This window comes from Microtus pennsylvanicus, chromosome 2 (genome assembly GCF_037038515.1).
Source record: "Microtus pennsylvanicus isolate mMicPen1 chromosome 2, mMicPen1.hap1, whole genome shotgun sequence".
Classification (NCBI taxonomy): Eukaryota; Metazoa; Chordata; class Mammalia; order Rodentia; family Cricetidae; genus Microtus; species Microtus pennsylvanicus.
The window spans coordinates 113,437,668-113,453,492 of NC_134580.1; the positions used below are offsets into that span (position 1 = coordinate 113,437,668).

General features: G+C 41.4%; 1 protein-coding gene across 2 annotated transcripts in view; it reads left to right on the forward strand.

Moving 5' to 3' along the window:
• The window catches only part of Plcb1 (phospholipase C beta 1), a 678,563-nt gene that overhangs the window by 605,906 nt on the left and 56,832 nt on the right, over window positions 1-15,825 (forward strand). The window contains exon 32 of one of the 2 annotated variants that reach the window (XM_075962281.1): window positions 467-584. The exons of the other annotated variant lie outside the window; for it this stretch is intronic. Coding sequence (XP_075818396.1) covers window positions 467-565 — 99 coding nt within the window. The 3' untranslated portion in view covers window positions 566-584. The remainder of the gene's footprint in view (window positions 1-466; window positions 585-15,825) is intronic. 2 annotated transcript variants of the gene reach the window in all.

Genomic DNA, 15,825 nt, shown 5'->3' on the forward strand with positions numbered 1-15,825 from the left:
ATAAATGCTGCTGAAGGGTGTTCCAGGAAAGAGTTTTGAATTATTTTATGTACATGGAAGGATAATTAAATTGACTTGGTTTTAAAACAGTCTCTCTTTGGGGATGCAAGTAGAGCATTAAAACTCCACTCACTGGGCTGCCTCATCCCACTGAACAGCTGTCAATCAAGATCATCTTTTCTCGGGTCTCTTGGAGGAGTGGGACACACAAAGTTGCCATCACATCCAGCATCTCATCCCTGGAGAGGATGGGGAAGAGTCAGGAAGTCAATTAGCAGTGCCAGTGCATTGGTAGCCAGCTGGGTCCTGTGCTGCCCTGCAGGTGCTGAGGGGCGGTGGAGGGTGTTACACTGCTCCTCAAGATGGCACATCAAGGGACCACCCAGACCTACATTTGAAACACCAGGTGACTCAGAAAGCCATTTCCTTGCCATAGAAATGACAGCCTCCCTTTTTCTCCACACAGGGGGAAGGCTCCTCCTCAGTGTTGTCGGAAACTTGCCATGAGGATCCCTCTGTTCCCCCCAACATTACTCCCCCCAACCCTCAAGCTCTCAAGTGGTGAGCGCCGTCCTTCTAGCCAGGTAGGACTGGATGGGAGGGCCCCTTTGAGAGAAGGGTGGTGTGTGGCCATCCCCTGTGCAGGCAGTGTGGGCTTGCCTAGCTAGCCCTCCTTCCTCCACAGTCTCATCTAGTTCCTGTGGAATTTCCGGCACATCTGGGATGGCTTCCTTGGCCTTTCCTGTACTCCTCTGGTGTTGATTTCTGCATCCTTTGCGTTCTTTCCCGTGCACATAAACTCCCTTTTCTTCATTCTTCTTCTTCTTTCTTCCTTCTGCTTCTGGTTTACAAAATTGGCTTCCCTTTTTAATCTTACTTTTTCTTTTCTTGCTCTTCATCTGTTCTTCCCACTTTGGAAGTGTATTTTCGGGTGACTCTCACTGTCCCCCTTTCCTCACAGCCCCAAATTAAAGGGGAGTCTCTCCGGGAATCATCTTAGTCCACTCTACTCAGCACCATAGTGTTCCTTCTAAAAATTCAGCAAAGTTGATTTTACTATCCCACAACATTTGGAGTTAAGAGGACAGGTCATGAACCTGGTCCTGTGGAAGCAAGAACATTAGATCACACCCCTGCAGTGGGAATACTGGGTTATCAGCTGGCGACAGGAGCAGACTGCAAATCTGAACTTTGACCGGAGACTTGCGCTTGCAGCTGTGTTGCGACAATTCATTGCATTCTTTACACTAATCTGAAAACTGGTCTGTGCCATTCCAGAGCGTGTGTGTTTGGAAGGAGACATGAGACATCCTTGTGATTAGAGAAAAAAAAAAGGTCAAATTTCTAACTGCACAATAGCTCGGCTAATTATGGCTGACAACATCTTATTGTGCACTGGAAAATAATTAGTAGGGAGGATTTTGAATGGGTTCAACACACATGTGCACACACACTCTCGCTCTCCCTCCCCTTTCACACACACACACACACACACACACACACACACACACACACACACAGACACACACCATGCAATACGTTTGAGGTGATGGGTGCACCAATCACCTTATCCCGATCCACACATGCCATATGCCTGTACTGAAATATTACACTATATTCCATGAAGATACTGTGGTAAGGAATTAAAAGATTAAAAAGTAAAGTGTATTTTAAAATAGAACAATGTTTTCTTTAATAGCAAGATGCTTTTCTGGTGTAACAAAAATCGAGTTTTACAGTGAAACTGAAAATATTTTTCTTGAAATATTTGTTGGCCTGTGATGTAACATAGTATAGAAGCATGTCCAAAAATGGCTGCAAGCAACTCCTTCCTGCAAGCAGGCCCCCTTCACCAGTTGCTCAGTGCCAGCTAAATCTTCAGGGGTCTGTGGATTTACTTGGGCATCTTATTAAGTACACATCCTGATCCAAGAGGTCTAGTTGGATAGAAGAATCTGTTCTTCTAGCCAGCTCTCCCATTCAATGACTAGACATTCACATTCCCTGTGACCATGCTGTGACTGTCAGGGTTCTAGAACATTCCTACATCCTGTCTTAAGCATATGGAAAAGCCTGTAAGCTGCCTTCATACTTGGATTATGTTTTTTATCTAACCATACGCTTGGCCCATTGATATCATTATTTTTCTCTTGGTTAGTGAAAGGGGGGAAAGATAGAAGGAGGAGGAGGAGGAGGAAAAGGAGGAGGAGGAGAAAAAAAGAGCGTTTGAGAGCAAAGTTACAGCCTCGTCATGATTTCTGACCTCCTCTCATCAGTGACAACTCTGGGACCTATGATAAAGCTCATTCCTGGAGTGGAGGAAGAGGGTTGGCTTATACTGATTTCCATCTTGTACCTTGAGCCACAGGGGAGGTTTGGAAGCACCCTCCTCATTTGGATCTGAATGTTAAGTCGTCTTTTTGGTTAGTTTGCTGCTGCCTGGTAGTTTATTTCTTTTTGTGGAAAGAAGGTGCCACAGCGGCACACGGGTGGAGGTCAGGGGACAGCTTGCAGGAGTTGGTTCTTTGCTTCCACCCTGTGGGTCCCGGGTTTCAAACTTGGATTGATCAAGCCTTGGCATCCAGTGCCTTAAAGCTGAGCATCTCACTGGCTTTGTTTTGAGAGCCATTGTGAGGCATTCTGTGCAATGACTAGAACTCTGGATTCTCTCGAAAGATACAAATGACAGTGGCCCAAAGAACACAGTATTGTTTTCAAAGCAAACGCAGAGACTATACATGTTACACTTTGTCCTAGTGTTCTGTTGGGCTTATTGCCGCCCCATTAGCAACTTTATTCCCTTCAGATTAACAACTGCGCTTCCTGCTTGGCGCAGAACAACAAAACAATCAACCAAAGTAAACACACAAAAAAGCCAAAATGATGTATCTTTGAAAAGAGTATTCCCATAGTACCTGGACTTCCAAAAAGCTATCTTTAATCACATTGGTACTTTGTTCCCCTTAGCTGCTCAGAAGCAGGGGTGATGTAAAAATAAACCAACCTCACGCTTTTCATGGAAAATAGGTCTCACTGCTAAACCAGAAAAAAGCTAATTATAGTATTTTATAGTTTAAAAAATATAAATTATTCTTATGTAAGAGTATATAGTCATTTTTGTTCCAATTTTAATTTTCCCAAAATGTTTCTTATTTTTTTACTAAACATTTCTACTTATATACAGCAATTGAAAATGAGCAAATTAATTAGAGCTAGTAGGACATACAACTCTCATGCTTATGATATGAAAAAGGTGGGTCCCTAGTGTACAGGTATGCGATAGCTGAGGTCCATGTTTTTAGAATGGTGAGTGCATACTTCCTTCACTGATGAAAAAGTACACTCCTTGATATTAGCTGAGCTCAATGGGTGGCGCTGAACGGGTAGACCAGACTTCTAATCCTTACAGCTTCTGTTTTGAATAGTGACAAATCACTGTCTAGCAAACTTTCAAGGAAGTGTCTGCTCCTGTTGTATAGATGTGAATCACTAGATAAGAAACCTGGCGGGACCAGGAGAGATGGCTCCGCAGTTTTAGGAGGTTATTAAACTCTTGCATAGGACCCACGTTCCATTCCCAGCACCCATGATGCCAAGCAGCTCACATTTGCCTTGAACTCCAGCTCCAAAGGGTTTGACATTTTCTTCTGGACCCCAAGGGCACCTGCGTTCGCACATACACAGACACATAAACATTATTAAAATAAAGTGAGTCTTTGAAAAAATTAAGGATCCATAGAATGACCCACTTCTAAAAATACTAACGGCATTACCTTGGAAAAAATATAACATAATGACAAACATGTATTAAGCACCTGCTGTGTTCTAGACTTTGCCAACAGGGAACACAAAAGAATAGAACACACAGCTCCCCCATGCTTCGGCATATTAAGAGCCAACTAATGGCAATAGAAAGGTATTAAAAGTTATCCTAATTAAAGTAATTTTAAAGTAGGTTTTATCTCACGCTCTCTGTTGTCTACACCTTCTGACCACGTCACTTTTACTGGCTTCTTGTTCTCAGTGTTGTACCCTTGAAAAAAATGGAGATTTGAGAGTTAGTGACCCCCCACAACCTCTTCTCACCATTTAGCATATGCATATAGGTGTTGACTTCAATCCAGAGGCTAAATGGAGGTGGTTCCCTTGGCATCTTACTCTTTCTTCTGTCCCTAATCTCTCCTTGGTAAAGTCTTCCACATCCCCAGCACTCTATAAGCATTCTTGTTAATTAAGCTTTCTTCTAAAATATCCCAGAAAGGGGCTAGTATGTACTAGGAGCTAGTGTCTATAAGGGGCTACTGTGGACCAGGGGCTAAAGTATACTAGGGGCTAGTGTATATGAGAGGCTAGTGTGTAGGTTGTGCTATGGGCATAGTTTTATTTGTTAAGCAGGTGGCTTTCATATCTCTTTTATGCTCTCCTTATTATGCCCTTGTTTACACTGGAGGATACTCAAAAAAAAATCTACAGACTATCATGAAAGAGAACCATCTCCTTCTAGATTGTATTTAAGTATCACTCACACAACAGGAAGGGGCTTCTCTGGAGAGTGTGACCCCTCACCCTGCTCTTTTATTTTTTGGCAACAGAGGCAATATAACTGCTTCAGGTAACATTTAGGAAGATTTAGACAAGAAATAAAGGAATTTCTCTTGAGAGTAAGGATGTCTAAAACCTTAAAGGGACCTCTAAGGTCTGCAGTGTGTGTCTTTGAAGGCCTTTAAATGTGTAAACAAAGAATCCTTTCACCAACAGAAAGTTCTGTGACCTTTGTATGGTCTCCTTGGAGTCTGTGACGGAGATGATTAATTAAAGACAGACATTTACCACTAAAATAACAGGCATGAGATTCAGAGAGCCGAAGGTGTTAGAGGACTCATTAAACAGTTGCATAAATATCATGCTGAAAGATTTAATGAGTCCATAGGGTCACTGATAGAGCAATGAAGCCTCGATGGCCTAGAAAAAATAAATTAGAATCGATAGTGTTCTTCCAGACTAACCACTGAGAGATGGAGTCTATAATTATACCTTAACGATGCGTATTGGTGTTCTCATCCTGAAGAAAATGAAAATAGCTTGCTTTTAGTTTTGTGCTCGTCAATAATAAAAATTTGGGTGTCTATGCTTGGTCGTCTGGCTTGTGGGAACTGTGGTTCTTTTACAGTAATACAGTAGAGTGAACAATGTCCACTGTTTTCCTTTGTTAATTCAGCTGATAGAGGCCTATTACATAGCAGGCATTAAGTTTTGAACTGGGAAAATGGAAAGATGCCTGGCTACCTTGTGTCCGTTGTTGGTTGTCTACCACTGTGTAGAATCCAATAGGTCCTTCTGCAGGGACAGAAGCTATTAATGCCTGAGTGGTCAGTGCAGTAGCCACTGCTCACAGGAGACTCCTCACTATGTGAAAAATTTTTATTCCATTAAGTTTTTAATTTAATTGTCACATGCCTGATTTCCAGTGTGGGGGCCACTTGCCTACAAGGGATTTGCATTGGTAAAACCCACTAAGATTATCATTATAAAAAACTGTTTGTAAACTAGACGTCACGGTGGCTCTATGTATAATCCCAGTGCTTGGAAGACTGAGGCAGGAGAATCACCTTAAGTCCAAGAGAAGTGAAAACAAGCAAAAAGCTGTTTGTAGCGGGAAAGAGCAAGCAGCTACTTGGGAAAACCAAAACTGCAGGTGGTGTCACCAAGGTGGCAAGGTTTGAACTGAGACCCAGAGGACTGAGTTGAACCTTGAGGCAGAGGGGCAAACAGAAAGTGATAGCCACAGCTTTATAAAAAGCCTTAGATATGAGCATCATGTTCATGTCATGTAGCTAAGTCCGGTCTCATCATTTGCTTTATGCGTCTGCTCAGGCATCCATAACAAAAGACAGACCAGAACTCCAAGAAAAGAAATCTATTTTCTACCTATCAGAGGGTCTGTAAGTCCACAGTCAACCTGTAGGAAGGTTTCTGGTGCTACTTCTTTTCCAGGCTTACAGAGAGAGCCTCTCCACTGTGTCTTCACATAGCCTTGCTTTGGCGCAAACACAGGCATGGCCCCTGTTGTCTGGTTTCTCTTCATCCCAGATACAGTCCCACTGGGAACTGGGGCTTCAGTATGCAAATTGAAGACCACACAATGTAGATGACAAGACAGTAAGCAAATGTCTTCCCAGTGATTTGCTTTTCATAGAAAAGGAAATGTATTGTTCACATACAAGTCACAAAGTTCATAGAAAACTGTCACACCTCTAGCTCCTGATGACTTCAGTCACTGTTTTAGAGCTGTGCATCCATAAATAACATTCTAGAACATCGACAGGTGTTAAAAAACACTTAAACCAATACATTCGCACACATCAGGTGCATTACGTATTGTTTAAGTTAACATTATTTTCTTTTTATTCTTTGAACACTGGCATATGGAAATCAGTTCTCAGTTTTTTTTCAAGGATTTTTGTATTGGTTGTTAAATATGGCTATTGTTAAATTTTTAATTTCATAATGTTATAAATAAAAGAAAAACTAATACCCCAAAGTTATTACTTTATTATTTAATAGCTCTCAGCATCATCTCCCTAAGATTTTGTATTTGTAGGATTTGTATGCTGGTTTTAACTGTATTTTCTCTCAACCCATCATTCAAAGTCATCTATTGGATTGTTAAAAATTGGACATAGTATAAGAATTTATAACCATGACAAATACCAAATTCTTTGAATGGGGCACTTCTTTCTGAAAGAGCCCCTTGTTAAACACAGGCCAGCTCAGCCTTGGCTCAGACTATGGCTTTCTGGCCCAGTGTTTCTCTTGTAATTAAGTAGAGTTCCTGTTGGAGCATGCCACTGTAGGAAAATGATTATCCCTTGTAATCTATGTCTGTTGCTCATAATACAATACATGGGCTACATGAGTTGTTAAAAGGTTTACTGGCACTTATGGTTCTGATCGGAGGTCCAGAGGCCACATTTGATGATGACTTTCTTGTTGGCAGAGTTCCAAGGTAGCAAAATGCTTCACATGGTGAGAGACAAGAACAAGCTTTTAGAGCAATCCTCCTCCCTCCCCCCACTTAGGTTAACTCATTAATCCATTAATCACATGAGTGCATTAAGCTATTCATTAGGGCAAAGCCCTAATCACCTATTAAATGCCTCACCTTATTCTACTTCTTACTGTCTCATAATGGAGATTAAATCGCACCATGAGTTTCACAGGGTACAAATCACATTCAAACCATAGCACCCAGTCATTATCAACAAAACAAGATTTCCTATTGAATTATATTACCTTTCATACTCTTCTCATCCCACAGCAGGGAGTGGGATAGTAGTGTCATTTTGAATAGCTATCTCCTAGATAAGCAGAAGGCCCTATTTGGGGGAAAACAAAAGAGCCCCGTAAAACATAAGTCCAGCCTTGATAACAGTTCTGTAATCAGTCAGCAATGGCTCTACCTGAAAATTGAGCCAGCTGCCACATTAACAATCCTCCCACCACTGAGGCTCAACTCAATCGTGGCTGATGCTAAACCAACACGTTCCTGGTTCATTTCACAGAGTGTGTGCGTGTGTTCAATCTTTCTAAAAATCTTAAGTGGCAATAAGTGAAGCTGAATGGGTGCTGGAGGAAGAAGCAGTTCAGGGATAAAATACGAATTTCTTGTGGGAAGCATATCTCTCTAATACCATCCTGCTACATCATCTTCAAGCAAGTCAGGAGTTGTTCCGACTTTAAAAAATGAGTTTCAATTTGAAAGAGTTCATCTTCAGCCTCTTACAGAAGCGAAGGCGAAGTCACTCGTATGGGCTCTACAGTGTAAGGAACAGGAAGTTAAAGTGACTTGTTCAAAGTTCCCTAAGAATGATTGACGGTGCTGGCTTCCTCATCTTGGCCCTGCTCTTTGGATCTACTCTGTGTCCCAAGTGGAAACCTGTTGATGTCTTTTTGGGTCTTGACAGCACATTGTAAGGTTACAGGAGGAGGGGTTCAAACAGAAATCACTGAAATCATTAAATGATGTAAAATTTTCACCCTATCTCCATGTGAGATTTGCATATATAAAACATTGGTGGAGATAGGGGAGATGGGGAACCCTAAATCTACCTGAATTTATATAAAATCCTTTATGTGTTTTGAAAAAGAGAGATAACATTAAAAATCTAGTTTTAAAAAAGAAAAATAGGAAGGAAAAGACAGAAAGGGAGGATCTAGAAGGTAGGAGGAAAATCTAGAGTAGATAGGGAAACAATAGTAAAAATCAGTGCATCAGCATGATGGGAACTGCCCACCGTGCCTGAAATCATTGTGTGCTTTCTGTGGCTGCTACGTGCTCTCCAAGAGTGGGTCATTTATGCAGAAAATAGTCTATTTGGCTGACACTCCTGAAGGCTAAGAAGTCCCAGAATGCACTACTAGCTTCTGCTGAGCACCCACTGAACCTCTCTTGAGGCAATCTTCACATAACAAGATTGAGTCAGGTTGGCAGAGAGGTGGCTTGTATAAAACGCCACCCCAGGGATAACCCACGAATCCGTCAATCTGTCACTGCCAAGTATCCCATCTCTCACTGGGACCAAATTTCCTGCTCTGGAAAAGTGAGTGACTCACTCAAACTATAGTCACCGAAGACTGTCCCTTGGTGTCAGTAACTATGAGATTGTCAGTAACTGATAGTTTCTGAGCAGTCAGTAGAAAGTAGAAATGGGGTCTATATAATACTTGTTGGATCAGGAGGAGGCAAGAAATGAAAGATAGCTTGTCTAACATGCTCTGAACGTTTAAACTGAAGGAAGCCAAGTTTTAGACAAACAATGGGAAAGCAAAGGAAATTGAGGGACACCCAGTTCCAAGAAGTTAAGAAGTACTTGCAATTTATAGTTGAGTGTACTTTGACATGAGGAACTAAAGGAGATGATAGCCATAGAAAAGACCACAGAATATTTTTCACCTATTTTCATGACTGTAGCATGATTTTCTCCCCCGCCACCACCATGAGCAATATTTTAGTGAACATACCGCAAAACTCTAGTGAAATAGGATAGGCACCCCTGAAGACACCACTTGAACACTAAGTTGTTTTCTTATGCTCTTTAGTGCCTTCTAGTGATAATCATTACAACACGATCTCCTACAACATGACTATGGGACCCGCCTGGCTGCCCTGCTGAGGCACCCACTACCCAATACGCTGCCGGTTCTGGTTTCAGTCACTAGAATCCACTCCACCTCCCAGTAGAGGGAAAGCATTTTGACATAATAGGCTCAGGTTTTCTTCCCACCTTAAGCTGTAGCTTTACCTGTGAAGAGGAGTTCTTCTAGGGAAGGATGGGGCTTCGAAGGAGAAAATCTCAGTCATAGAATCTACATTCTGAAAAACAGGACTGCAAGAGTTTTCTCTGAATTCTCTTTGAGCCTTCCAGCCCAGAAGCCAGGCCTGAGAGACTAATCTTACTACCATTTCAAAGACAATGGAACTAAGGACAAGGGAGAGAGAATGAGGAAAGCCTGGGCCTTCCAGATGCAGACTTGGAAGAAGAAGGGGAGGGAGAAAACAGAGTAGGAGGTATGGTTTTGTGTATGCCTCTCTGGCATTGTGTATTTTTTCTCTGGAAAAATCTGGACTGGCTCGTAGCTCTCCTTATCCTGTTTCTCAGGAGGGCAGAGAAGTTTGTATGCCACAGTAACAGAAAATGACATTCTGAGCATGCTAGGTGAAACCTAGCAAAAAGCGAAAAGGGACCTGGTGACAGCTTGGTGACCCATATCAGTTCTGCCAGACCACAGACTCACTCACACAGTGCATTCTGACACTTTCTTGACGTCAGGCCCTGGGGAAGCCTAGGCCAGTAGTGAGGTGCTGGGCCCTGGGAGGACAGAGAAAGAAGTTTTGCAGGTCAGAGTATATATAGCATGGCTTTTCCTTGTAGGTACCCTGAGTTCTCTAATAGGCTTGCCCTCCGTGTGGGGTAGAAAATAAAAGAGAGGGACAGTTTTTAGCTCAAGACACCGATTCACACAAGAAACCGGGGAAACCAGTTCTGTGGGGAGCAGAATTTCAAAGCAACTCAGGAAATTGTCTGTTTCCTCTGGCAGATAGAAAGTAGGTGGACACCTCTGTCCCTTCGCTGGATGTGTGGCCCTCGCATCTTCAGGGAGTATGCTGTAGGGACCTCTCTGCTGAGACTGAACTCACAGCCATTTCACAGGCAGGTGGCTCAGAGGCTAGGCCAGGTGGAGCCAGCTACTTGAGTCGATTGAAAGGGAATTGGTCACCTGGGAGATTTCTAACCTAATTTCAGATCTCCCAGACACCGTGTCCTCTCGTGCTCCAACACCTCTGTGACAGATAGATGTTTATAATGAGGTGACTAGCAACCAGCTTCATGAACGCTGGGTCCCTCGGGAACAAGAGGCATATGGCTGAGGCGGCACCAGCCTTTTCTTGTTCTCTCTTTTAATTTGTTTGTACTTTCATAGAAAGGTTTGGCAGCATTTTAAGAAAAGGCTTAAAATATCATCTTTGTAGAAAACCAGTCTCTTTCATTGCTAAAAAGGCTTGCGTTTGCTAAGTTGAAGTCAGAATTTTTTCTTCTTCTAGTTTTGTGATTCTCGGTACTGAACCTAGGAGCATGCTAGGCAAATACTATATATTGCTGACATACACCCCACCCCGTGCATCGTTAAAAACTGTTTCATACTTAAAAACTCAGACTGTCCTAATGGTATCAGCTCTAAAATAAAATGCTGCACACACAAACATTAGCCCCCTCATCAGTCAGAAAGAAAACATTAGGAGGTAGATGATAGATCTTAAAAATGAATAAATAGGAGATTTCTATTAGAAAAAAATGGACTAACTCTTGATGGCTATTTTGTGGTCATATTCCTGCAGATATCTTCTAGAAAGAGATGAATATACACAGTGCATGGCCGCTAGCAGGGTCCAGTCAACAGCAGAGCATTGCACACGGCCCATACATACTCCCTCTTCCCTGGTTTGGCTTACTCTTAAGCTCAACTAGAAATTATAGACATGTTTTTTCCCCTTAAACTCTGTGCCTAGATGCTCACAGCTTACCCCACAGCTTTGCCATATTTAGAATCTGTAAGTAGCATTTAAATCTTGCTGTGGACACCGAAACATGATCAAAAGCTGCTGTGTAAGACTTTACAAGACTCCAGGAAAGAAAATAACATATGGTGTCCTCAAGTGTGTTGTACTTTGGTCCTTGCCTGGATTTTGGCCTTGGAGGCCCTCTGCATAAGCATTAGAGTTTAGAGAATTGAAACCCTAAAGGCTGTGTACTAAAACTTCCAACACCTAGATATCTAATCTTCTAATTAAAATTCTTACTTATGAACAAGTAGAAGAAACTTTTTTTCTTATTACTTGTAATAAATGGCAGTTAATTCATAAGTAGCTCTCCATCCATGCAGCGATCCATCTAGCCATGCATCTACAGGGTTGCACTTGAATATGTAGTGATATTTCAGTATTAATATTCATGAGAAACTGATGGTAGGACCACCCACAGGTACCGAAATCTGTGGATTCTCGTGTATCTTATATACAGGGATGTGGTGTTAGAACTGCGCATAGTCTTCCATACTTCTATGTACTTTGAGTCCCTTCTGACTCCTTTTTAATTGCCACTGCAATGTGCATGCTATGATGGTGTTCTTGTCATTGTTCACAGACTAATAACTAGAGCAAACATTTAAACAATTGTCAGCATACGTCCAATTTTTCTTTCAAACGTTTCTTTTAAAAAAAAGATTTATTTGTTTTATGTACAAGTACTCTATTTTTATGCCTTTCTGCCAGGAGAAGGCATCAGATCCCACTAGCGATGGTTGTAAGCCACCATGTGGTTACTGGGAATTGAACTCAAGACCTCTAAAAGAGCAACCAGTGCTCTTAACTGCTGAGCCATCTCTCCAGCCCACTTTCAAACATTTCTGATCCATGATTCCATGCTTGGTTGAATCCGTAAATGCAGATCCCTTTAATACAGAAGTTTGATTTTGTGTGTGTGTATGTGTGTGTGTGTGTGTATGTATGTGTGTGTAGACATAAAGGCACGACAGCTCGTTGCTTTGCTCAAACTCTGATAAAAAGCATCTCTTTTAGTACTCAGAACACATAATTAACAAAATCCCATTGTAGTCAGCGCTTGCTCTCCTTGAATGCTGTACCACATGCAGTACCTTTTACATTTGTCAATTCATCTAGATGACACTAGCAAGCAGATTACCAACTGGGCACATCTCACTGGGCCTTTCTGCCTAGCTGCCTCCAATCTAGTTATCTGAGTACAAAGCCCAGCTTTTACACATTCTGTCTCTTTTACTTTAGATCTTCCTTTGCTTCCCTGTTGCACAGAGAATGATTTCCACATCCAGCGTTGTTTGTTCCGGTGGTTCTTCGCTGTGCCTTCCTTTATTCCTTTTTAGCTGCGGCAAGTTTAGAGTCACAGAGAGGAAGGGCAGCTTTTTCATTCAATACTTGATTGTGTGTCTCTGAGGGCTGAACTCTCCTTTCTCCCCAGGTGCAAAGGTGGCCTTTCTTCAGCTTCACCTCTTTTCCTTAAGAGAGAATTTCCCCATTGGACTTTTGGTCATGTCTGGTATTGGAACTATTGCTGTGTTCTTATTGACATAAAAGTTTGCTGATGGCCTGGGGTAATTTTTGTTTATAGTCATCTAAAGGAGAGATGAAGGAGGTATTACTAGGCTTGCAATCCTAAAATAGAAAACTACAATAAAAGATTCAGAGTTTGACCTAAGCAGAGCTTGTCCTTTGATTTAGCAGAAATGGAAAGAGGCCAGAGTGATCCACTCGTGGGGTGGTGGGGCCAGGCGTGCGGTCTGTCTTCCAGCCCTCTTGTCTAAACCGTATCCCCACTCCCAACCATTCTCTTTTCCCAAATATGTTCCCGTCCTGTGAGTTTCAGTGTGTGACCTGAGGGAAATAAGATCTAGAAATATCTGACAACTTAAGTTTTATCTGTCCGTCACAAAACACTGAAAATATATGATACAAAGTAATTCACTTCCTTGCTAGATATAATTTAAATAAAAATAAAAATTCTGTCTACAGCCGCAACAATATCTGTAGATCTGTTTAATAGAAAAGGTTATATGTGTATATATATTTATATTATAAAGCAAACCATAAAATATATGATCATATTGTATAGCCTTTATACATATTCTTAGAGAATCTTGTGTGTTTCTATAGGATAGATTATTGAGAAGTGATATTTAGTGATTCTCCAAAAATGATAGTGAAATGCAAATCGTTAAAGGATAAAAGAGAGACAACTATGTATAGGAGATTACTAAATAATTATGATTAAAAACAAATGGATACATGACAGTATGTAGCTACATGCCCAGGAGACTAGGGGGAAGGGTGTCCAAAGATGGACCCCAAAGGTTGCAAATATTACTGAGATATGAGAGAAATTGCTTTTACAACTCCAGGTACAGAATAATTATCAAGATTCAAAGTGAGTATAAAATAACAGCAGCAACAACAACAACAAAGATCCTTGTTAAAGCCCCAAACAAGAGAAGCTACAATATCACAAGCAAGGAATAGTCCAAACATTTCCAGAAAGACAGCCGTTCGTGGGTGATATGTTGAAAGCCGGGATGGAGTCAGCTTCTCTATAGTTAATATGGAGTTATGAGGAGCAAAACCCATCTCCAAATTTCTGAAATGATTGACTGGAGAGTTCTGTGGCCAGTCAAGCAGAAGAGTTGATTAAAAACACGTCCAGACACAAGAAATGCCGAACAACTTATACATGTTACCAAAATGCAAGACAAAGGATGTCTGTGTGTGGTTGCGTCGACACAGAGAAGAATGAATAAATCGGGAAGTCAGAGGTGTTTACTCACCAACTGAAGACATGGTTAGCAAGGGAAGAGAGCTGAGATTGGGGTAGGGGGTCGTGGGTACTGTACAGCTCTCTGTCTGTATTCATTGTTGACTTGTTTTTCCAAAAATAATACGTTTACTCATTTTCGGAATGGTTTAAAATGCTCTTAATTTAATGTAAAGATTCTATTACTAGTACAAGTTACTTTAAAATGGGAGACTGCTGGCAATCCTAAACTTTTCTCTGGGTGTTCATCTGCATCCATTTCTTCTTAAGTGGCCTCTTTCTATTTCTAGCTTTGCAGAACTCCAATTCAGCCTAAAAGCCACCGTTATGATGCCTTGATGCCATCATGTTTCTGCTAATGAGCCCTTCAAGCTTGATTGGTTCTTAGGAGAGTCACAGTGACACTGCAGTACTCCTAACATCACATTTCCCACCGCCTAAAGTTCCACATCTGTTGCTGATGTGATCTAAGCATGGGTTTTGAACTAATGTCTGTACATTTTTTCATATAAAAATCATAACTGCCTGAATGCTAGCTAACGTTAACTTTGTGTGGTGCTTAAAGGACCATTTCAGGAAATGATTTTGGTTATGAAAACATATAGAGAGACAGATAAAGCTCAGAGCGCATCTTAAAATGTGTCTGAACAGATCAACAGAGGGAAAGAAGCAAGGGATGTCCGGAGGGGGTATCTCTTGACTGCAAGCAGCAGCCACAACGTGGGAGAAGGGTTAGCTGGCCTCCCTCTTGATGGTATTTGTTGAGGTGAAAGAATAGGAAATGTAGCCAGCATGATGTGTCTATTAAAAGACACATCACCTAAAACTGGGACCCTGAGGAGCCAATTGTCTCTAACCATGCATCAATTAAAAAACAAAACAACTGTATTATAAGGAATTTAAGGAAAATATTGTATTCAAGGCATGATGTACTGCAAAGAGAAAGATGTTTTTCCCTGAGAGGTCCTGAATTCTAGCTGCTCCTTGCAGAACCTGGAAGCCTGAACTCATCCTACTTTGCATTCCAGTACTTGGTCTGCATGTATCTCATTTAGAACTGCTGGTGCAATTAATCCATTCGTTTATAAAGGAACCCGTCTTCAAGCCACACCTTAGACTGCTTGGAGTGAGTAAACTTCCAAGATACATCATCTCACCCAAGTGACCACACTCCGTAAAAAGGCAGTCCCTGAGCAAGAACCAACGAAACAGCAGACAGCAGACTGAGCACCTCAAGACGAGAGGTAGGAATTTTAAGAGACAGCTAAACAGGTGTGTGGGAGATTGACATCGTGAGTCACGAACTCGAATGAGGGTGAAGCAGACTGGAAACAAATTGATTTCCTGCAAATGCAGTTCTATTTAAAATTCGATGTATCATTATAGTCACAGAGTGACAATTAGTAAACTTCCAGAGATCTGTAAAATTATCATAATATAAAAGAATGTCAAAGGCATGAAGAAACACAGGAGAGATGTTAGGGGTTAGAACAGATTGACTGAGAGGAGGTGAGAGAAGCAGAAAGAAGGAGACAGTTTGAATACTTAGTCTTTAGAATTCATGGAAGACACAAATCCATAGAATCAATTGTAAACAAAGTACATTCTCTAAAAAATTCCATGCTCAAATACAACTTATTGAAACTTCAGAAACCCAAAATATCACTTAAGAACTGAAAGCAATGAAAACTTTTAAGCCTCGTCCCCCCCTCCCATCAAGTAAAAACAGGCGATGGACCATAGGAACAATAGGGAGTCTGAGGTTACCTCCAACAGACCTTAAATAAGGAAACATTCAGAGGAAAAATAACCTAACTGCAAAGAGAAAACTGAACAGCAATGCCCCAGAAGTACATTAGCAGCCAAAACCTGAACAAGCAGTGACTGTGTAAGAAAATAATGAGGTTTTGTCTGGTTGTGTAATAGA